This window comes from Cyphomyrmex costatus, unplaced genomic scaffold, assembly GCF_001594065.2.
Source record: "Cyphomyrmex costatus isolate MS0001 unplaced genomic scaffold, Ccosl1.0 scaffold127, whole genome shotgun sequence".
Lineage (NCBI taxonomy): Eukaryota > Metazoa > Arthropoda > Insecta > Hymenoptera > Formicidae > Cyphomyrmex > Cyphomyrmex costatus.
Genome location: NW_017275249.1, coordinates 106884 through 132172, shown reverse-complemented (window position 1 = coordinate 132172; position 25289 = coordinate 106884). Strand labels below are relative to the sequence as shown.

The 25289-nt window shown below is 34.0% G+C and overlaps 1 protein-coding gene across 1 annotated transcript in view; it reads left to right on the top strand.

Moving 5' to 3' along the window:
• The window catches only part of LOC108782438 (virus-induced RNA 1), a 36058-nt gene extending 11094 nt beyond the window's left edge, over window positions 1–24964 (top strand). The window contains exons 2-4 of the mRNA XM_018550718.1: window positions 8213–8293; window positions 21145–21251; window positions 24109–24964. Coding sequence (XP_018406220.1) covers window positions 8213–8293; window positions 21145–21251; window positions 24109–24345 — 425 coding nt within the window. The 3' untranslated portion in view covers window positions 24346–24964. The remainder of the gene's footprint in view (window positions 1–8212; window positions 8294–21144; window positions 21252–24108) is intronic.
• The last annotated feature ends 325 nt before the right edge of the window (window positions 24965–25289 follow it).

Here is a 25289-nt window from a genome sequence, read left to right as displayed (position 1 = left end):
ATGATCTGGATACAACGGAATTTTTTATTTGCGATAATTAAACCGTCTCTTATCGCATATAGAAATAGCATTCCTGTAATGCAATTGCATTTTAGCTTCTGAACTGTGCATTTGTCAAAGTGCACTTCACCGGTGTAGAAGAAAAAAGGTATGACAGATCACGAGATGTGACATTTACCGCAACAGAACAAAGCGGAATGGTTCCCAATTATTACACGAGAACATTTTCTCGTGATGCGCAAATCATCAACTTTACAACGATTTTTGACTGCAATATTATAAACAATACAGTCGGTATCTTGAGATCGATTTAGCACCGAGAATATAATTTGCTACTTCATATTTTATTTTCATCGTACATGAATTTGTTTTTAGTACATTCAAAAATAAGAAAATTATATATTTATAGGTCAATTCTAAGCAGAATCATAAGATTCGTATAATTTGTTCTCGTAAAATTTGTAAGAACTTATGACTAGTATTTTAATTTTATACGTATGTACCGTAAAATGTACAATTGTCAATAAATATCTACGACTTCTTGTAAATCTTATGGCTACTAAAAAGCTGTATGTAAAGATATCGTATAAAGATATAAGCACTTAAAAATTCTTATAAATCTTATATGAGAATATGTTACGAGCCGTACTATTTTGCTTAGAATTTAGACATTAGTCTGAAAAATCGATAATTAAAAACTAACATATGTTGGTACATACTACAAATAGCGTCAATGCGCGACTGATTACGTGTGTAATACGCCTGTCATAATTTTAAGACTTCATTAACATGTTTAATACACCTGGGGACCAGTATGTTACGCAATGTTGGCATTTAACATATAATATACTGAAGGTGCTTAAGTCATGTTTATTTCAATGTCTTTAGACCGGTGTGTCCTTGACACTCAATATACAAGCGATAAGTCTTTTTTCAAATTCTTACCGAGTTAAAATGGATTCGCAATTTCTACGAAATCGGACCTACGGAGTAGTCTCGTAATACACAGAGTGCGTAATATGCAGCGGCGTGTCAATCTGACGCACTTACCTCCACTGAGCGTGCAATAACTCCTTGCTTCGAACGCGAGTGATGTACGAGCGAATATATATATATATATATATATTCACACACGAATTCGCTTGCGCGTGTATACGTATATGCGTACATGCGTGCGCCATGTACATCGAGCGAGTCGTACCTCTGCACTATACGAGACGCAAGTACTTCCAAGTTATTACGCCTTTGACATCAAGTATGTACTCGTGCGGTACGCGCTATTTCGATTCCAAGTTTCATAATGTCGGGGCTCTGTAAACTAGCAACACCACTTCCCGTTTCATCCACCTCGATTGGTATATAGGTGCCCCTGTCTATCCCTACTATAACCCATCAGTTGAAACTACAACTTTGATACCGGCGAAAGCCCAGCGTGTCGCCCCTGCAGAGATGCGGATCATTGCAAAATAATATGGGGTCTCCGCTACGTAATTCATTTCACCCCGTCTGCAGTAAAATTAAATTCCAAGCTCTCTTGTAACGTTCCTTTTTTAAACTATTTTCTTTTACCGTGACCTTTTCACACGCTTAATTCGTATTGTATCTGTTTTATCTAATTTCTTTTTTATAAGTAATTGATAATTGAAAATTATATAATTCCATATAGAGAATTATAGTTTACATATGTTAAAAAATTGAATTGTACTAGGATTCTATCGTTTGATAAGTTTAGTTTTTCTGTATGTATATACACACTCGAAATTTGCTGAAATATTTAAAAATGTAGGTATAGATACAGATTTTTAAATGATTGGACCATTAAAATAATTATGTTATAGGAAATGCAAACACGATGAGCAATGTAATGCAAGGTTTATTTTAACAACCAGTTTCAGCGTTTTACATAGTTATTTTGATAATCCAACAAAATTGTTTTCAGATCTCTGTGTCTAGTTATATATAAATTTGTATAGATACTTCAACAAAACTCTATGTAAAAGTAAATCTATTTAACTTTTCGCTACATAATAATATAATGATAATAAGAATGAATATAAATTTCGATACAATTACAACAAGTGCATATGTAGGTATACATGACATTCTGACAGAACAAAAAAAAGACACTCTACTGAATAAATAAATTCTTACAAAAAATTTGTGAAAATGAATTCGATGCACTTGCAGTTGTATGTATTAGAAGACATCAGTGAGCAATGCATGGCGCAATGAGACGTTTCCTCGGAGATTTGAGCGTTTTCTTTTTTATTAACAACATGCACGCGCGCTACGAGGTATTATCTTTTTTTCCCTCGGCTTTTTATCGGTTCATGTTTGCTATCGATTTTTTCGCATACCTCTTTGCATCGGAAATATTCTCGCATCGGCAGATTCATTTTCAGCGCAATCAAGTCGCTTGAGACGTTCAGATAATGAGAAATAACTTCGACGAGACATTATAAAATACGTATACAAAAAGTCACTCAAATTATGCACGCGTTGTTATCGTAAAAAATATATAACGAGTATGAAGCTTCGATATGTAATCGGAATAATTTGAGAAAAAATTACGCATCGCCCCGTGACATTTTGTCACTCACATGATGCATGCGTATACACGTTTCATCGTCGACGATCATTCTTTCCGTCTCTTTCTTCTCACTCAGTATTTTTCCCGTTAGAACACATCTACAGCAAGCCTAAGAGCTTCTTGGAAACTTAAATAAACGTAAAAGTCTCGCGTTGCTAACGTTGAAGGAATTTTAATAAAACGCCGGCCGGAGTTACCGTACGACTTAAGCAACCGTTCTAAAAAGTGTAGCGTCGTGCGATCGTAATATCTTTAACAAATATTTATCCGATCCACGTGATGGCGGGTGAGTCCACGGTAAAATACACGCGTCTCGCGCGACGATGGAGTGAAGAGAGAAGCATATTTTACAAAACGTCGCGACAGCAGCGGTGTCGGACCTGTAATTTCTCGCCCAACAGGGTATGCATTTTTTTCATGCAGTTTTACATCCCTTCCGGTAAACAGACTAAAATAAACTATGAGGCTGGTCCGCCAACAATCGAGCGACCGGTCTACTGTACCTGTGTCTCGTTCGAGAAATGTTTTTCGGGCGAAAGCGATGTAAAATACGAAAGAATCACCCTGTTTCGCTACCAGCGAAGCAAAGACAGTATTCGTCGAAGTAAAACAAATCTAGATTAACGGAAACAACAGTGCAAAATTTACTTGACCCGAAAGGGCGAAAGTATTTCATCTAGTTGCATGTATATATTGTATAACGACGCGAAACAAAATTCTAATTTTTCCTTTAGATGTCAGTTTCAGATCTATTTGAACGAGATAATCTTGGAAACGGAAAGGAAATGCAGAATATATCTTTAAACAATTAAATGAAATATTTTGCCTTCCGGGTAAATTTGCACTATTCGAAAACGAAGAGGTTTTCGCGCAAAATAGGCGAACGTCGCGGTATCTTCGTTATAAATAACGCGGGCATAATACTCGAACTTCCCAGTTAATTAAGCGCTCCATTAATATGATATTACGCTGTAAACAAAGGCAATTTCCGCGGAATCTGCGCGAAATGGTTCAAAATTTTACTGTGCTCCTCGTTCTCCGTAATCGCTTATAATCCGCAGGTATTTCTAACTATCGTTCGATGCGAACTTGTTAAGTTGTTAATTTGATGCATCGTCGTCGTCGGTAGCGAGCATTTTTCACGGTGGTTTTATCGCGTATATTAAGCGCTTGTTACGAAACTTTTCTGGACGAATAATATCTGTAATAGTAGAGATACGAGATGTAAAGAGATAGAAATAGAGATGGATAGAGAGAGAGAGAGAGAGAGAGAGAGAGAGAGAGAGGGGACGCAATAACAATAGAAATCATCATCTATTCACGTCAATTTCGATGAATTGGATTAATACCCCGTTTGATTGACGGCTTCATTATCTTCTGCGGTAATTGCTGCTATACAGATCGTCTTCAGTAAACTACGTTTACTTTTAACGAGTAAGATGACGCGTTTTGAACATCGTGAACGAAAAGAGGGAAAGGGAGAGTTCGCTTTCCATTTAATGTGTCTGCTGTCAAATTTTGCCGAAAATTGAAGTTTTCGGGACGGGCTTTCCACGTTTAAGTGCTAATTAGAGTGTTTTGCCATATAATGTGTCATGTACATATATTATATTGTCCATGAAACTATTAATACTTTGTCGCAATTACTGTAATTGTCTTATACCGAAATGCTGCATGGTGGATCGATCGAGTCGACAAGCATTCCAATTAAGCATTCCGATCGGTTGACGACGACTGCACATCCCAAATCTCTATCCCTGTATTCTTGTTCGGAATGCAGTTTATTACTTCCAATAAAGCATAAAAAGAATCGCTAACTTGATACCCGATTGTAAACTTAATTAACCGGCACAGATTGCTGAGTGTTGGTCGTGAAACTAATATCGAGCAGCGCTTGAGAAAAGCGAAATAAAAAAAAAATAAAATTTGTGCACGCCAGAAAATCGATTTCAACCGCGGTAATAAAGAGTTTAGTATGTGCATTTGTACTTTTAATTTTTGCCGTATTTCTTCTCGTATTTTTGCCATATTTCTTCTATGAGAATTCATAGTCACGCGAATTGCAAACTATATCCTGATATTCACACGTAAATCCAATTCGCAATTCGAATTCAAATGCACGATAATTCGAGGAGAATGCTCGGAATATCTGACGATTATGTATATATATATATATATATATAACTCGTCACTCTTTTCGCCGCCGGAGGATATCTGTTTTTGACAGCTACACGGTGGTGGTCCACCCATAAGAAGTGGAATTTTGCCAGCCAATTCCAAGGACGCTGCGGAAATGCCGAATTTCAGGGGCGAATCTATTTGAAAGAGGATTTTAAAAAAAATAATTTTAACACTAAAATAGGCTTCTTTTTATAAGAAAAAAATAATTTATGCGAAGTCCAAAATATATTTGTTGATAAAAATGGGTACTATGGTTTTTTTTAAACAGCTTCTGTATATGTCCTAAAGATTTCCCGGAAATTTGGTTCTCAAAACGAGTTTACTATCCGTTCCTGGCAAAACTTCTATTTCATTCTGCAGTCAATGGCAGTTGCGCCGCGACGCTGCGTCGTGCTCACGTACCCCTGCATCCGCGGTTCCCTTTTTACCGCGGCACCGCATTAAGCCCGCCTAATGTCACTCGAAGAAGCGACGGGGGCGGAGGGCACGGAGAAAAGTGGAAAGTATAAAAAACGAGCGGACCCGATAGATCGATCCGGCAGAAATTTCTCAGGGGAACAACGCCCGTAAGCGCGGTGCCGCAGGCCGTTCAAGCGCTATCCTACATCCATCACGTAGAATTTGCACATTGGTGCTGGACAACTAGATTTACTGGCAAAATACCCACCGGCGGAGAGGGCGGGTCGTAATCACGGAAGGAATCCACGCAATTTATAAGGCGTATATAAATTGAAAATTATTTACAGAAAGAATTAATTTTGTTATAGCGATATATATTTATATGAATATATTTATATTACCTTTTTTTGCCATACTATAATGTAACTCCTTAACGCACGCACTGTAAAAACCCGAATTGTTATAACCAACCTAGCAAAAAATCGTCACAGATTAAATTTCTGAGGTAAAAGCGTACTTCCGTTCTCTCAATTAAAAACGCAAAAAGTACCGCATCACAATAATCAACAATATCGGTGAAGTATTAAAGCACAACGGACCCGATAGATGTTCATATATTTCGCACGTGAATTGCAATGTAAATAATTAATCGTTACTATTTATCAACACGATAATGCATAGTGAACGCATAAATTCGTAACGTATTATTAATCTCTTACGCGATGAAAATTTGTGCTTTTACGAACGATCGATGCGAGCGGCGTGTGTTTTATCAATCCCGCGAAATTAACAATTTAATTTGTGACACGTAACTGTTTTCTCTCAAAATTAATATCACGCCCGAAGATCGATTTTTCCGCGAATGCGGGTACGATAAGATCGGCCCTTTTCTCGATTTCCGTTAAGGCGTTTCGGCCATCCTATCAATCTCCGTCGCCGTTTTTCAGTTGTGAGCTCACGTTCGCGGATTTTCTCGGGTCCGCGTTACTGCATTTCTTGCATGCAGAAGGGGAATAGATTGACTGAAATTGACACCTACACTCCCGCCCGTCAATGCGAATTGACGACGACCGAATTGGATAATCGGTGGAAATGCCACGATCTCACCGGTCGCGGTGATGCGAACAATCGTTGGCACAACCTTATCTTTATCCTCACATTATTGTCACGTCCTCGTTTCTCCTAATTTCTCAAAATATTATATCTTTCATAAAAACTTTTATCCGAACGCGTGTTAAATTTATAATGTCAAATATACATATATCCAATATGAATTTTTTTTTATTTTTACAGGTCGTCACTGCTCCTTCTTAATATGTTATTAATAACACACTGGAGGTAGCTAATTTAAAAAATGTGAAACCTAAATTTGACTCAGTTTGTTATTTAGTATTTACTAAGTGTACACAGAAATATGGACGTTGTTTACGTTGAAACTAATCACAGAAATAGATTGATTTACATTTTGACACACATGAATGTTAAAAATAACAAAATGTTATTTTTAGCTCGAGAGATTGAATTAGTGTTGCTCTTTTGATATCTAACGGTGTATGTTATTCAATATCAACGCGACGAGCTTTTTATTTCTTCGACAATGCCCAGAATTAATTTTTTTTTCATCAAAGTTTATATTTTTTTACGGAAAACTTTTTTTCCATCACGAGTGCAGCAACGTAAAAATTTACAAAAATTCGTGAGATTATTTATAAAATGTTTTATTTGTTAGAGGTTAAATATTACATCGGACGATTTTGCAAAAAAATTCATGTAGATTTGAGGTGTCGCAGCCACACCGGTCGGTAATATTCGTTAGAAAATCCTTCACGACCACACCACTATCTGGATTGGATGATGTATGATGTAATTAATGGTTATTTCGCGGCTAATTGCCCGGGCGATTATGACTTTTCCGCATGTATGTCGTCGCAGCGCTGCACTGCCACGGTGAACATGAGAAGATAGTTTTAAATAACATATCCCCTCCCCTAAATAAATTGCAGAATGAGTTTGCTCATTGATGACATATTTTTATTTTTAAATGCATTGAAGTAGATGTGTGAAATAAAAAATAAAATAGATTGAATTCAATTGAATAAACTAAATTTATCAATAATTACGTAGATATTAATAACGTAATAGTTCATGACGTCGCGAGAACCTTGATCGATCGAATAGAAAATCCTAGCGACAATGTAATTATAACACGTCTAAGAAAAAACAATTTGATTTGTCATTGATAAATAGAAAATATTATAACGTAATTTATTTATATATATATATATATATATATATATATATATATGAATACATATGTGTGTGTGTATACAGCGATATTTAAAAGGATCGAAAATTTCAAGATTTAAAACATATTGCTTTAAATAAAGTTAAAAGAAAAAAGGACTCTTTTTTTATACAAAAAATAATAAACATTGAAATGGTCATTCAAACATTGTAAGAATCAATAAATAAATTAAATGATAATTATAAGTAACAATTTCAAACTATATTTAATTATAACTATTTGACATAAAACTTAAAATTACGTATAATCTAACATTAAACGATAAAAAGATATTACGTAATTACTAGTTTCGACTACAATATAGAATCCTCTTCAGATTTGGCATTGACATTGATGTTGAAAAATACAGATAATCGTATTTTATAGGATTAGTAGAAAAATTATAAAATTTATATAAATCGATAGATTTATATCACATTTGGAAATATTAGTCGATCTGCTTATCAATACATGTACAATAATAAAAATCAAACTACCAAGATATGTCAAAGAACAAATAATAGTCAATAAAAAATAAATTATAGTTAATATGTTAAAAATGTAAAAAATGTAAAAAGCTGTATCACAATACATCTTGCAATCAATTATACAATGATATGTCAAACCTATTGCTTTAAGAAAAATTTAATAGGATGTAACAAATTTGTCTAGACTTAACATATTTCAAGATTTTGCAATTACGTTGATTTTCACCGTAAAAATGTAGTTCATACTAATGATGATTTTTTTAATTACAGGTAGATTAGGATACGATTCGTCTGATGAGGATGATTTAGACTCTATGGGCTTCGACATTGCTATGCCTAATTTCTTTTCTGGTACGTAATATTTACAGTATTTATGTCGAGATGGTGTGTGCGTATGTGTGTATAATATAGCTTTGATTTTTCTTCAATATGTGTTTGTTCTTTTTAATTGCATTACATATTCTTTGTTCTCTCTGTAATTAGAAACAAAAATATACATATATATGTTTGAAACACAGAAGAAAAAAGAGAAATAATTTGTAATTAACTTAAAAAGAGTACCATATTAATCGAAAAAAAAAATAGAAAGGAAATTTCATGTCATCCAAAATTGTTTCAATATCATATTAACTAATTCTTATCAATGCGCAATCATCCGTTCGCATTTTCATCACACGTTTTACGCTTATAGATACAGCCGCGATAAAATATCGATTTTATTCATCCGATGTGAATACTGTATTTAATGGAAACGAGTGTATGGTATTTTTGACGTTGAATACACGCTGAAGATACGAACTTAATGGCTGGCTGTGTCAAATCAAACGTTAAATACAGGCGCAAACGCAACTCGTTATTTTCATTAACGCCTCCGCACTTCTGCGCTTTAGCACACATGCGGAGATTCGCAAACGCGATACACACGAGAGTGCGAATTTGTGTGCCTCTGACAGGTAGATCATAGAGACGTGCGCAAATATCGCGCACGCATCGTCCGGACGACCGGAAATGCAACGGCAGCCACGATTGCATCGCGGGGATCGCGGGCGTCAGCTTCACATCCCGCTTACATGCGGTTTGTCTGAGTGTAACTTCCGTCAGCCTGCGCCTACAGGGACATTTGGCATTGTTTATGGTATACCAATTACCGCGTACCGTCGTTCACTTCAAACGAATCTTGCTTACAATTAGTATACACAATCGACTAATCAATGGCCTCTGTGTCATCATTAAAAAATTAATTATATTAACGCAACCTTTTATTATTTTTTACATCGTACACACGAATACCTTTCACAATAGTATTGCAGTTTATTGCATTGATTGAAAGTAGATTCTGCAACATTTAATTAATTAACGTAAAAATAAACGTATTGAGGTTACGAACGAAGATATTTAAACTACAAAATTAGCTTGCAAATGAAAATTTGGTCTTTATAAAATTTTATTTAAATGTATCAAATTTATATAAAGCTATTAAAAGAAAAATATTACTGTTTTTATAAGAAAAGAATGAGCTTGAATATTTAGTTCGGAAAGCAGGTCGTTCAAATGAAAATCTAAAAAGGAAAGAATAACCCTTTTCTAGGAGCACAATACCTTATCTATATCAAGTATGTGTATCTCCTTTTTTTCTCAAATAGATAATAATTGAATTTCGCGTTGTCTGTGCATTGAAGTCAGTAGCGTCGCCCATGCGTGTATTCTGCAGATTATCACGCGGCTTTACGGAAGGCAACTTCCGTTCTTCCACGTTCTAGGATGATCAACAATCTCTCGTAAACCGGTTCGACTACGAGATACGTGTATGTGTGCGCGACCGCGGTAATAACGTCTCGCGAGTAATGAGTCGCTTACTCACGTGTGTGGGTTCATACATGCCGTCCGTCACTCACGTTGCGCAACAATTCGTGCTCTGGATCTATCGCAAAACGATACCGCACCCGTAGGTCATGCCTTCACTCTAACAATGCATCGCCATTTGACCATCATCGATGATCGCATTTAAGGGAATCCTCATGTGAAACTAGACCCGCATTAATGTAATTTGCGCGACGTATATGCGAACGAGAATTTCGTCGAAAATTTACACCGCACGATAACCAACGCTATCAAAATCTCACAAAGAACCCTGCTCACTAATTCTATGAAAAATTGGGTCCCGGTGAAATGAGTTATTTTTCATATGTATGTAGCTTACAATGTGATGAAAAAAAATGTCATACAGATACAAGGTTGAATAATGGATAGTTTTTCAACTATGCGATGTATCAAATGTGTAAAACGCGTGCTCACAGAGCACCTTTGTTACACGATCAAAAACTGTCCATTATTGAGTCTTGTGTCTATGACATCTTTTGTTCACAACGTTATAGGCAATATTATGTATGAAAATTAATTCAGTTCACCAGGATCTAATTGTCAATATAATTATTGCAAGGTCCTTTAAATAGACACTTTGAAAGGCGACATAATATTGTTAGGAATAAAAGTATCTCTGCTGGAATATTTAACAAGAGAGATGTAAATATATTCTTGTATGAATATGTGGCTTGTCGAAATCAGAAAAAATGAATCTTTCTGAAATCTCTATTAGGAAGGAAAACTAACGGTAAGATTTCGCTTTACTTCCTGTTCCTCTTCCAGAAGAGTAAACGCAGAATAAACGAATACAAACCGATGTTTATACGTAATAACGTCTTCCGTATTCTTGCGGTTATGCACCGAAGAAATTTACAGAAGATGAACACACACGCTACAGATCGCAATCGAATGCATCTAGAAACTTGTTTATCTTTGAAAGTTTTTTTTTTCCGATCGAGCTTGAAAAATGCTTGGTGTGTGTGCAAACAAAGTTAAACAAAACGACAGCGGAAAAGCCGTTCGCGTGGTATGTATGTTTTCATGCCTTTTTACTAACTAATATTTAACAAAATTCTCGTTAAATATTTTTATGCGTTTCGCGCATGCGACGCGCATTTTATAAATATTTATAGAGCCCAAACAATATGCATCAAACGTCGAATATGCATTTGAATAAGCAAAAATTTTACATGGGGTACGGCCTGAAAAATTTGCACGATTTCCCGAAATAGAGGCGACTTTGCAATTTCCTTAATACACGTAAAGCGCTATCGCTGCTCTTATCGCGAGATATATAGCTGTGAAATAGCTGTACAGTGTTACGTCCATCGCACCGTTAATCGATATACCTAGCTGTAGCATTACATGCCGGCGAGAGAAAGAATAACAAGTAGCCGTGGTATTCTAATGAAAGCAATTACCAGAAAATATTGTTCTAATTAACCAAGTTGCAATTACTAACGCGCTACAAAAAGTTAGAGATTTCCTCACGGCGAGAGAAAGAAAGAAAGTCGATCGATATAAAACTCCGTAAATTCAGATTGTGCAGAACGTAATGCAATATTAAACATCGTTTTTTTTTTTAAATTCAACAGTTAATATTGACGGTATTAATTTATCTATAAAAAGATATATGAGTAAAGAATGCATAAAAATGAAGAGATGACTTTTTAATAAAATAATAGTAATAATCTTATTATCAGATTTTTTCAAGTTATCCCGAGATCTCTCTCTCTCTCTCTATAGAGAGAAAAAATATATATATATTCTATATCATATTTTAAAGTTAAATGTGAAATTTGCCTTCGATTACACTAGAATTATATCAAGGTTTTACGCAAAAGCATATGAAGACTGTTTTTAAAATCATTTTTACTAAATCTGAATTTGCCATCGAAATATTTCAATCAGATCCGATTTTTAAAGTATAGGAAAAAAACATTTGTTCCAATTGTACAGTGGAGTTTCATAGAAATATTTTAAAATTTCATTTGAAATTAAAAAAATTTAGATATTTGAGTGTTTTATTTTTTTTGCATGCTTTCGTCCCAATATCTCTAGTAATGTTTCTCAATTATCAAATCCTGAAGGAAACGTTTATTTTGCTGATGACTCGTTGCATCTTAATTATTCGAAAAAAAATTTCAAAAATTTAACCTGATGGAACTTTTCTGAGATTTGAACTCAACGGCCCAAAATAGGTTTAAAAACTTGTTTCCTTTTCTTGAATTAAAAATTAATCAAAATTTGTAAATTAGTGTTATTACGGATTATACGCGGCATCACAAATTCGTATAACATATTTTATCCGAGAAAGGCAAGACTCCGGAGATTATTCCTTTATCTATATCCTATTATATGTATTGGGATTTCCGCGTGTATTATCAGCCGGTGGAATTTGACGCACGCGTCGCTAGTGACAAAAATTCCGTGCATGCATATTTTTGTGCGCCCGTAAAAACATTCGACGAAGAAAGGTGGCCGATCGATGGACGTGATTAACGGTGTTATCGCGTGGAATTCGTAACAAGGTGATCCCGAGATCCGGCATGCGCGTAGGTGGGCAAGACGGCACGTGTAACACACACAACAAAATAAAATCTATTGTGCCGATGAACATCGTCTTTTTTATAGCCTTTCGAAGTAGTGCAGCGGGTAAAGGTCGCAACGTTAAATGTTAAGCTCGTAACGATATGAAATATAATGCATGGATGTGAGAAATAACGCTGCACGCTACAATAAATAATGTATAATGTCCCTCGGCAATATTCACGCAAAAACTGACATTATTTTGAGAATAAATTTATTTAAAAATTTTATTAAATATGGATACATTATAATAGATTAAGCACGTGTCTGATATTAAACGCAACTACGTTAAATTAAAAATACCTGTGTTTTATTAAATAAATTATAAATGCTAAAGATAAAAGAGAGGAGAGTGCGAACTGGAAAATATATTTTTAGATATGCAATTATTCATATGAAAATTTGTATGAAAATTAAATAAATCGCTGAATTCTTTTAACAGATTGTTTAAATATGTGTGTAGTATAAATATATGTGTACAAGCTGCAAGTATAAAACGCTTGTCTATATGTGTGAAGTATTGATAGTCCCATACTTTAATGTCATTACGCATTTTTCTGAGCGGTGATCCCTTTTACAGATCGTGCATCCTTTCAGGAAAGAAAGCTCTTTTCTATCCTGAAATTTCGCTTGATATCGTACGCGGCGTGATTAAAGCGCGACCGAAAATTAAATTTTTCAGAGAAAATTAACAAGTCGCGCAAGAGAATTAATTGGCGTGACTACTCGCGACCTCTGCTATTTTCAAAGAGTCGCTCTCTCATGCGGCATATTTTGCGAGGTAGCAGGATGGACACGCGTTAACCGTATACCGCCGCAACTGTGCGTATACGGCAAATTAATAAATTAATGAATTGATAAATTGATAGATAAATTCGGCGATAATTCCGCACAGAGCAATTTATCGGGGAAATTTATTAAGAGGGGAAGTGCAATGAATTTTATGGTATTTTTCGATATCCTATGAATACCGAAAAATATCGTAAAAATATATCGATGTTGAATTTTTACGAAATTCAGTGCTGTATTACAAATGCCAGATTATAAAACGCTTTTTTTTAACCGTTTCTCTGGATATGGCATACCTGGCTTTTTTCCAATGTTTTTTCCAATGCTTTTTTTCAATTCTTGTAACTTTTTTATTATCAATAAATATATTTACTTGGTACTGTTATGTTTCTTAATGTCTAACATTTCAATTGAAAAAAAATTGTTTACATTCATTTTTATAAAGCTATAAACAATTGAATTAAATTATATCCAAGTGTGTCGCTCCCGTAATGTGGTATATAGAAAAATGAAGATATTAGGGGAATACATTTAAGGAAATAAAAAATAAATATAAACATAATTATATACGAAGTAGATACTAAGTACTCTAAGGGATTTTAAGAAGTGATTTCACACAAATTCAAGACAAATATGGGTAATATTTTTTGCAATAAATTATTTACAGCTTTAAAAAATGTTTATTACCTTCAAATTATGTACATCTTTCTAAGATGCTTATATTAACATTAATATTATTAAATTGCTTTTCAATTTAATTTGTAATATTACTACTGCAGCTGAACTTATAATTACATTTCATGACTAAAAATAATCTCGACGCGCAGTTTGGGACATTTTATAAAATCACATCGAAAATATTATTCGAGTGTTAAAAATCTAGCTTAGACTATTAAAGTTTCAGTTATTTGTAATTACGAGACGAAAACTTCATATGTCTGAAACTGCTTGATTTCAAAGATACAAGATATCAAAGTTGAAGAAAAAAGGTTTTTTTCAAAAATTTAAAAAATCATTAGTTATTTTGATGAAATTTTAAATATACATATAAAGTTTCATCAAAATAACTCGAGTAATTCTTGCAAATTTTCCTTTAACTTTCATACCCTATATCTTTCAAAACTAAACCGTTTTGGATATATATATATTATAGTTATATGAAGAGTTTTTTCGTCCGGAATTTTGTGCGAGAAATCATCCCTTAAAATCTTTTGGAATACTTAGTATCCACCCCGTGTAAAGATAGATGGGTATGCATTAAGAAATGTTTAGATTTTTATCACTAAAGTTAAACTTTTGATTGACTTCTTGAGCGAACAGAGGTTTGCAGACACGAGGAAGGAGATAAATTCGTGAGCCGCGTGCATAGCCGCATGCGATCCTTTACGTCTATCTCATATATCAAATCCCACAGGGGCACTCGTGCAGAATGCAAACCGCAACGAATAGTTTCAGTAGTATGCCTATTTGCAAGTCGCGACACGCTCAAGTCGCCGTGACGTCAGGCTCGAGAAGCTCTGATTACATTACCGTGCGTCCGATCGACCGAAGTGAGAGCGGAGATTCGACCGGCGTGGTGCGGCGCGAGCTGACGAGGCCACTCGTCACTGCACGGTATCAGAAATACGCTGACATTCGAGAAATTCGTGCGCTCCTTCCCGATGCAATCGCGGCGGGATGAAGAGACAACGACAAAATGAGATGTGCGTGGAAAAAAAAAGAAATTTATACTTTGCCGTTTTTGTACGACAAAAGCAGTGTTTTCGCAACGTGCGCGAATTGGAAGGCAGCGGGATATCGATCACAAAGCAAAGGTTGCCTCGAGCGCACGGCCTCCAAGGTCGGCACACGAGAGAGCCGCAAAGTTTATCAGATCACTTTCACCACATTGAGAGGAGATTTTAACGTTGCGCTGCCAAAAGCAAATGAGAAAGACGGTAATCGGTCCCGATCCATCGCCTCGCCGGTATACGTTATTCGTAATCCGGGGACTGAAAGCAACCGCCGGCACCGAATGGGACAGCAATTTACGGTATAATCGTTGATTGCGCGACTCGATGAATCGTTATTCAAATCCGCGTGACGCAGTGCCGTGGGAGGCCAGCGGGCTGGAAATGGGCCCGGGGGACCAGGAGCACGAGCGGGTGCCTTCGGATGCCAATTTCCCGATCATTTCACGAGCTGTTTATTATTTTAGCGTCACGAATAATTTGGAATTTAATAGCGATCGCCGATGGTATCATCGTTAACGCGAAATTCTATGCGAAGAGAAAAGAGATGTAGGGGAGAGTGTCAAATGTGTGCATTCACTTTTTTAAGCTGTTTTTATTATATTCTCCACTTGTGTGTGTGTGGTGCTGATTTGTACGCAAATGAACATTGGAAATTGTAGCTCGATATTTCGGACATTTTTTAATATATATTACACGTTTGACTTTTCATTAATAACCAATTAATTTGTTATAACATGCTGCAAAAGGTATAACGATTTAGGTAATTGGTTACCTAAATCATATTTGTAGGTCTTCTAAACAGTATCTTCTTTATGAGAGTATTGAATTTATGAATTAAATTAAAAGTATAAAATTAAAAGAAATTATTAACTAATAATTAATTAATATCTAATTTTAATAATTTATTGAAAAAAAGATCAAAAATATTTAATAATTATTAAATATAATAATAATGGAAATAACAATAAGAATGTCGAAGTGTAAATCGATAGTCTTGAATCATCTTCGGCATTTATATTTGAATTGGCATTTATATTTGAATCAATCATTATATAATTATTGTCAATTATATCAGTCTTATCTTGTGGCAGCATGATTTGGAGTAGGAAAATTTAATAGATTTTAAAAGTATCGATTTAATCTTTATAATAATTGAAAATATGTATATGCAATGAATGTAAAATACAAGAAATCTTCTTTTATAAAAATGCAAAAATTGATAATGAAATTGCATGATTACATAATTATCAACTGCAAATTAATTAAAAATTAATATCAGCTGTATCTGACTTTTAAAATACTACTAACAGTTAACACCTATAAAACAAGATGTATAATTTATTAAATCTTTGTCTATTTGATAGCAGAAGAATGGAACTTAAGAAAAATCTCGATGATCGGTGTTTAGAATACAAAATTCATATCTATCTTTATAAGCGTTACTTTATTATAGTTGCTAGAATTACAAAAGGTGTCTTGACGCGGTGAGTTTTGCTAAATGAATCTATCGTTCCTGTCCCTGGGAGATCGCTCGTTCGTTTCTCGTGTTATTTGAGATCTTTCTTTACAAACCAAAATATTATCTCCAGGTTGTTGTTGTTTATCATTAAATTTAATTTTCCGATTTTAAATAGAGCCGTTTGCTATTATAATATATGATATATTAATTTATGTATAATATATGATATAATTGAATTTACATGATATAGATTAATTTGTTAAATCCAAATTATACATCGAGAATTACAAAGCATTTTCTCTTGTGTGCGCGGATAACATAAAACAAATACTTCTCGTAACTGACACAAAAGAATTAAGATGTACGCGGCTTATACCTATATTGTCTCATTTCGTCAAGCGATTTTCGTGCATATCGCGTGTCTGTTATGTGCGTTCTAAACAACTGATTCTTTTGTTCGCGGCTATTTATTATAATTTCGTCGAATGTATTTCCTATTCAGCGGAATCCTTAAATATAGGATTGTGATAACGCTATCGGCACACTCATTCATTGAGATACGATTTACGTTCCTAAAACGCATTTGGCAACTCACCTCTGTAACAAATTAAAAAATGCTTCTGAAAAATATTACTACGAAATCGCTTAAGAATTAACTCATTTTCCTCTAATAGATTTTATATATGGTACATGCTTCTATATTTTTGAGACTTTCTTTTGTCCTTAAATTAATAGTCAATAATTTCAAGGTAATTTCTATGCGCATTGAGCACGATTATGCTAGGACATAACCATGAAATGAATTATATTTTTATTATATGCTAAATATATACGCAATACGTCTCACTTAATTTTCAGGCCAGTGGTTAACCTTCTCTGGTTAACTTTCGATACTAGTTTAGTGGGTTCGTGTTTGTGATTTAGAGAGATACTTATATCTTATAATAAATTAGTTTCACATTTCATCAATAAGGCGTCATCGTATTTTATTTCACAGAAGATAAATCAAAATGAAAGCGTAATTGAAGTTTGCAGCACGTCACACTGCGCCGATATGAACGAGAAATTCGTTTCTATGAGATTATTAAATCACCATTAAAACGTACGATCACGGTGATTTTATGTTGCGCAAAAAACCAATAGTATGGATTTAATTTTAAATTCGTTCGTTTATATCGTTATTAGATGAGCATAACGTTAAACCAGCACTTTAAATTTTGTCCCGATGAAAATATCGTCGAAATTTGCACATTTTTAAATATTTTTACTCTAAATTACTTAACGATCCGCAATTCGTATGATAAAACCGTTACTTGTTGCTCACTAAACTTGTGAAATCGATGCTGTATTTCCTTTCGCTGATTTAGCGTATTTGATAAATCGTGCATTTTGTATTCGGCTCGCGTCGAATTTCGAAATAAATAAAAATTACGGACGAGCCATTTTTAACAATAACAGGCCGCTTTGCCAGCTAATTAAAATTATCGCATGCAAAGAGCCGGTAACGCGTCGATTTCAGCAGCATATCCGATGTCGTTTCTCTCCCTCTATCCCTCGCTGGCGTATTGCAAATTTTTCTGTATGCAAACGAAGCCACTGTCAAATAATATGCTGGCCCAGCGCGTCCTCATTGAGATTCCACACAGCAATAATCGGCCGATATAGTCGACTATTTTACTCCGGCAATCGCATTGTAAGCGCAATAAAGTATGCAAAATTTATCGGCATGGTCGACGTCCTCTCCGTTTTCTCGCGTACATACGCTATCCGACCATGGCATAAATTATTATTACATTTTACAAAATAACTGGGTCGTGGGATCAACTACCACTTTATTTATAACACGTAACGGACGACGTCTTATCGCGAAACTTGCGGGAATTGCATAATGACATGCGAGTCTGTGGACATGTAAATATTCTCGCATATAAATATTTATTCAAAGAAATTCGAATTAAGCAAGAAGACTTAGATGATACAGAGAAAAGAATTGATAGGGTTGATATTAAAAAAAAGTACAAAGAATTTCTTAATAATCTCTAATAACGCGATTCAATTTCATTCGCTATTTAAATTACGGTAATAATTACTGATCGTCCGGAGAAATAATTTTATATTATAGGCGAGAGAGAAAGAGGAGAGAAGAGAGCGCAAACGCGCCGTCGAATAAATTCGATTATTATTACATGTTCATTCCCGAAACGACCATTTCTTTAATGAATACATGATTCTTTTCTGAAGAAATCTAAATAGAGTCGTAGACGTCTCTTATTATACTCTCATTTGTTATTTCTTATTTGTGATGTATTATTCGGCCCCCTGGCTTGTCGTGCTGGCCTGATTTACTCCGAATCGCAATAAAGCACTAAGTATTGGATTGTTAAAAGAAAACTGGAGATAACGGTGCATTCACTAAAGATGCACGATTCGCTGTACAAGAATTCTGATAAGATTCTGAGAAATGCAACTTCCTATTTCTTTTCGGGGAGGTAAGCCATTTTCAGGCTCGTTTTCACTCCATGATACTGTGATCCTTATTTATAAATTGGATGTTATTCTGATTTATTCTTGTTAACTCGTAATTAAGCTTAATCTGATAATGTAATGTAAAAATTGTATTTTCTATCTGTGATAATCACCAAATTGACGGTCTTGTGGTAGATAACTGTTAACATTACCCCATCAGTTACCATACTACAAAACCATTAATTTAGTGACTAATCATAGTTAGAAAAACACAACGTTTACCCTATCAAGTTAAGTGCGGTTATAAGTCTAAACCACAAATTAACAAGATAATGAAAAATTTCTTTGAGGAAAATTATAAAGAGGAAGAATCCTGAGAAAAATTCGTATATCAATATACGCATACTGATTTAAAGCGACGTATATAATAAGATTTTAAGATGTAAAACTTAAACTTTAAACCTTAAAAGTCCTTGGAAATTAAGCAATTACAGTCGAATATGAGGAAAGTTATCATAATTGGTTAATTTTTTTACAGCTGAAGGCTTGAAACTTAAGTTTTAAGCAATAAATTTTATTGTAGGCGCCGTTTAGACACATCTGTCATTCTAAGCAATCTTTCATATAGACAGGGCTTAAAAAATGAAGTAGAATATTTATAATTTAATAATAATAATTTAAGAAGATATATAATATGATAGATTTAACATAAAGCAATAAAAAATGTGATATAATAGATTAAATGAAGCAGTAAATATTGGATAACAATTACGTACACATGGATTAACGAGAGCTTCACTGCAAATTAGATAGTGATGTTCAACCAAAGTTAGAGCTTAGTAAGCGCTTTGCGTCGATTAGATTATACTTTTTGATCTAGAAGAATAGTCCTATGTGTGTGAAGAAAACTTTCAACAGTTGTAAGTTGTAAAAGTGACGGTTCAACATTCTGCTGAACACAGCCATTTGTAGGAATTTTCCCTTTACTTTTTTCTTTAAATTGATCATCGTTCGGCTCAATGGGTCCGTCACTGTATGCTTCATTTCCTAAATCGAAAATCATGAAAGCGCAATTTTGTTAACCGACGATTGCACGCGATTCTAATAAGCACGTCACCTCCAGATGCTTGACAAATATTTTTTATTAAACGATCATCGGCGCTTACATCTGCTTTAAATTTGTTTAAATTTGTCCATTATCAAGCGCACTTTATACAAATCGTTGTTATTGACATTTACAAATAAAAATCAAACAGTCAATTTAAAAAAAAATTGTACAAAAACATTACGTGAACATGTATAAATTACTACACCGAGAAAAATATTAAATTTTGATAAATATTTGTCGAATAGTACTAATTAACATTTTACTTCAATAAATATTTATTAAATAAAAAATAATAGTTAAATAAATTGATGGGTCTTGTACCAAAAATATATTGGTATCATAGCATAGAACATCCATTGAACATCCAGACTTGGTTTCAATTTGGTCCAAACGTCCATAAATTTAAGATGTGATCCACTTAACACTGCAAATGCTTTATTGACCAATCAGAAGAAAGAATTTTACGAATTGATCAATCAAAGAATGCTTCAAAGCATTTGCAGCGTGAAATGGATTGCACCCTTAATACGAATGTTTTAAAAACATACGTTATTCAATGTACAAAGTATGTTTACATTTGAACATTTAAAAAATGTTTATCTCATGCAAAAAATTTTCTAAGTCTGCTCGCAACGTGTTGCTTTCGCTGACTTGCCAAGTGAAAATTTTTTTAAGAACGCACGAGCAGTTTTACTTTTGTTAAGTTTTACTTTGTTACCTTCGGTAACGCAAAAATTTACCAAATTAAAGTTTAGTTCAGACAACAAGCAGCAATCGTCAAGCAATAATAGCTTGCTACTCGCAGAGTTAGGAAATCTTTTGCTTCCAGCGTGCAAATTTGTGCTGTATTGTGGTCTAAAATTTGTTTAACATATTAATTTAGCTCAGTTTTAATCCATTGCATCCTAAAATAGACGTTTTTAAGAAATCCAAAATGGATATTTTTAAAACGTTTTTAAAATATCCATGGATCTATAATTTAGATGTTTTTAATATGTCCAAACGTCCAACATGTACGTTTTAAATACATTTTTTAAACATTACTATGCTGTGTATGTTGTGTGTGTGTCTAGGATTTACATTTAATAAATATTTAACTTCAACATTTAGTACTATTCAAACAAATATTTATTAAAATTTAACTTAATTGTTTACAAGGACTGTCTTTCTAATTTCAGCATTTGGTTTTTTTCAGATACTATTAATAGACTCAGGCAAAACCTCTTGAACTACTTCTGGACTATACCTGATATCACGAGCTTCAAGGCTCCCGAAGGAGCGAACACAACATCCACGACTAAGGTAAATGCTCAACAGACTCAATTTACAAATCAGTAATTCACAAAAATCTATATAATCAATCAATAGGATTATCACGGTTCTTTTTAAAATCCTATTCGATTCGTGTGTTCTCACGTCGGACTGAATTTCGGTCCGGAAACCGTTCGTCGAGTAGCGAATCAACCGTTCGCCAAAAGCAGAGTAAAATAATCCCTGGCGACACGCGGAGAGGAAACTCCGCGTCGCGCCAGTCCGGGCCGGACGCGTCGCGAGGAGATAATGCATCGCCAGCAATTTACGTACACGTGTAAACTGCAGCAACGAGATGACGACAGTGAAACATAGGAGGGCGGGAGGAAGAGAGGATCCCCTTAACAATAGCGCGGTAGCGCCAAGTGCACGGCGACGGGGGAGGGTGATCGGATTACCGCATTTCCCGTCGCGTATTGTTACACGCTCCGAATCTGCGCGACGCCAGATCTCTCCGATATGTAAGTCGCTTAACGCGTTAATGCGACTTGCTGCACAAAGCACGACTAACGGAAGTGGATAACTGCCCGCCAAAAAGTTCGTCCGCTGCTACGTGAATCCTACTCCTCGGACACTGGCGCTGCGTCATCATTTGTAGGAGAAAAAAAAGAGGAAAAAAAAAAGGAAAGTCTGAGATAGGAAAGAATGGGATGGTGAGATCACCTAAGAAAATTTATTAATACCTTCATCTTAATCCTAGGACATACACATAGGTCTTCCAGATCCAATCAAAATTTCGCTTGCTTCGTACACGGAGAGAGAAAAGAAAACGGACGGTTTTAATTCATAACTTAACAATATAAAACTTTTTGGCATTACAACCTATGCAAGTATATCTCTAAATCTCAGAGCTTTAACGTATAAGAAGAGAGTTTTAAAATATTAATCTGAACTAAAGTTATCGCCTATCAAAATTACAGTGGGTTTTTCAAATTCATGGTGCGTGTTTCCAGAAGTTTTCGGGGTATGTGTATGTGTTCTAGGATTAAATTGGGTTTTACTCAAATTTGTTCATACAGTACAATTTTGAAAAAAAAAAAAAAACATTAAAACAATTATTAAATGTACAAAATTTTTATTTATCCATGTAAGAAAATAAGTAAGTAATTTTGATCAATATAACATACTTCAAAATGATCAGGTTGTTCCGAAATAAAAAATTTCAAAAAACGAAAAAGATAGATGATTATATTTAATTTTTTGTTATATGAAAACTTTAAAAAACTAGATTACATTATTAATATTAAGTACGATATTAAGTATGCTAAAAATTTTAATAAAATGTCATTACTTTTTGTATGAATCATCACTGAAAATTTTTATCGAACGTATCTTTTTTGTAATTACCTATTCATATTTATATAATAAAATAAATTAGTTTAGATAAATTTTATATGAAGTAAAATATATTAGATAAAAAACAGGTAATATACAATATTTATAATCATTATTTAGAATTCTTGTAATTAAGATGATTGGTCTGACCTGTGATCCCATTCTCCTACGAAGCTAAAAGAGATCTCTTTTTCTTTTTATAAATTTTTCGCAATATTATGTTATTGTTATATGCGATAACCGAGATATTTATAATCGCGAGTTCATATCTTACCAAAAAGTATTGGTATTTTTGAATCAGTCTCATTTATAAATAATAATACCCCTATTGCCGTTCAGACGTCAAAGAATTAAAATTACAAATGCAAAAAATGTAAAAACGTATTAAAAGCGATGATATGTGAAATTGAAACGTGATTTAGTATTTTGTTATAAAAATGTAGAAATGTAGAAATGTAAAGAGATTTTTTCTCATTATACTTTCACACATGAAGTAGAAAGGCATAGAAAGTTTAATTACATACAGCGATTCTAATAATTCATACTGAAGCGTGTATCTCTTTGTTAACAGAGTAAACCACATTGTATCGCACTGTCATGCACTAAACGCAGTTAAATCCACGCAGCGTTGCAAATTCTTCAATAATGGAGCTTAATTAATTTTGACGATGCGTTTGTCAGTTGTAGAACTGCAAATTGTTCGATAAAGCGGTTTGTGTCCCTGTCTGAATCAGCTCTCGTTCCTTCGAGGGCACGTGTAATGTGTACATATTATGCTATCTTTCCCAAGAACTTCATTATAACGAATCAGATTATATTTGGAGATTGAGGAAGAATTCAGAATTGTTAAATCAATTTCTAATATTAGGATTTCTTCTTTTAAATTAAATTCACACTGGACTTAACGTATCTCAATAAGAAATACTAAAAACGCGGTATTTCGAATTAACATGGTTGCCACAAAACTAGAAATCAGGGAAATCAAGGAAAAGTCAGAGAATTATTTTGCAAAATTTTCTGGAAAGTCACAATTCTTTATTTTAAAAAAGTTTAATAATACATCTACGCAATTTTGGTATACTATCATTTTAATAGTCAAAAATTCGAGCGTCAGTAACAATAATTACATTGTAAAAAATAAAATGTTAATTTTAACTTAAAGACGTATAATGGATTTTCTGAGACATGCAAAAATATTAAAATTAACACAAAGATGTCTTAGAAAATTTACTACAAGTCTTTAAGTTAAAAATCAACATTTTATTTTTTACAGTGCAATAATATATAATTTACATTGTTATGTTACATTTATCTCTCAACAAAATATTTAACGGTTTCCAAATCACACAATAAAAATATAAAAAATGTTTAAATATTATTGAAAGTCATTGAAAATCATGAAATTTTGTTTGGAAATTAGGGAAAAGTTATAGATTATTATTTTAGAATGATGTTTTCGTGGCAATTTTCTGATGCAGCTAATCTTTAATACTCACAAATGGTTTGATTGCAGATCATTAACGGTCATGTGGTGACGATCAACGAGACAACATTCGTGAGCGGTGATAATAACAGTGGCACCGTGTTCCGTATTCGTACAGTCGACGTGAAGCCACAAAACGAGACCGAAGTGATCGGAGGCAGCACGGAGCAACCGTCGGTGAGGCCGGAACCAGAATCAGACAGTCGCGAGACGGTCGAGGAGTTCAACAACGAGATACCGAAAAACACGGAAACACTGACCGCTTAAAAGGTAGTCAGTCTGCTCGCGAGACACGTCGACGATCAGCGATGTCTGAGTGGATTTTAGGAAGAAGAAGGAGTGACCTTTATTTCGTGGCTGTAGTAGAGTAACTTCGATGCCACACCGCGGTGTGCATCGTATTAAAATATAAAGCATTACTGTAATATATACATATATATATACATTATACATGTAATACATACATATATGAAGTTATGTTTCTGTTGTTTCCTATCGCTTCTCGATACGGTAGTATATATAACGTTTACCTGCGTTTCTTCGGAAAAAAATATCGCTGTTCCTGAAAAAAATAAGCTGGAATATTTTAAAATACGTAAATAATACAAGTTGGAAATAGGGGGGGGGGGGGCTAATTGGTTTCAATTAATTGCGAGAATTTATTTAAAGTTAATTAATTGATTAAAAGCTTTCGAATCAAATTAAAACTCTCGGTTAAACGTGGAATTAAAATAAATGAGATTTAAAGGCCAATGTGCGTTTACGTTTTTCAGCTGAACATTTTATACTCTGAATAGTCTGAACAATTGAATTTTATACATATGAAATACGCTTAAGAGACACATATGCACTAGTAATTGATATGGAAATAAAATGTTATGTAACATCTCGTATTTTTCAAAAATTAATTACTTTGACCCCCCCTTCTAATTTATATTCCGTACATGTTTATGTATCTGACATTTCAAAAAGACGTTAAAGATTTTTGTATATTTTATAAATTGGTAAAAATGAAACTGGTGTGCGATAACTAATGAGTGATATTTAGTAATCAATATATATTTCCTGTATAATTCTCGCGTATCTCGTTATTCTACCTTACATGAATTGAAATCGAGCAAAAAAGGTGAAAGCACCGAAGCCACATGCTTCGTCATATATCACGTCGGTTTATTGGCTGATATATTAATATACATAAATATGTTATACAT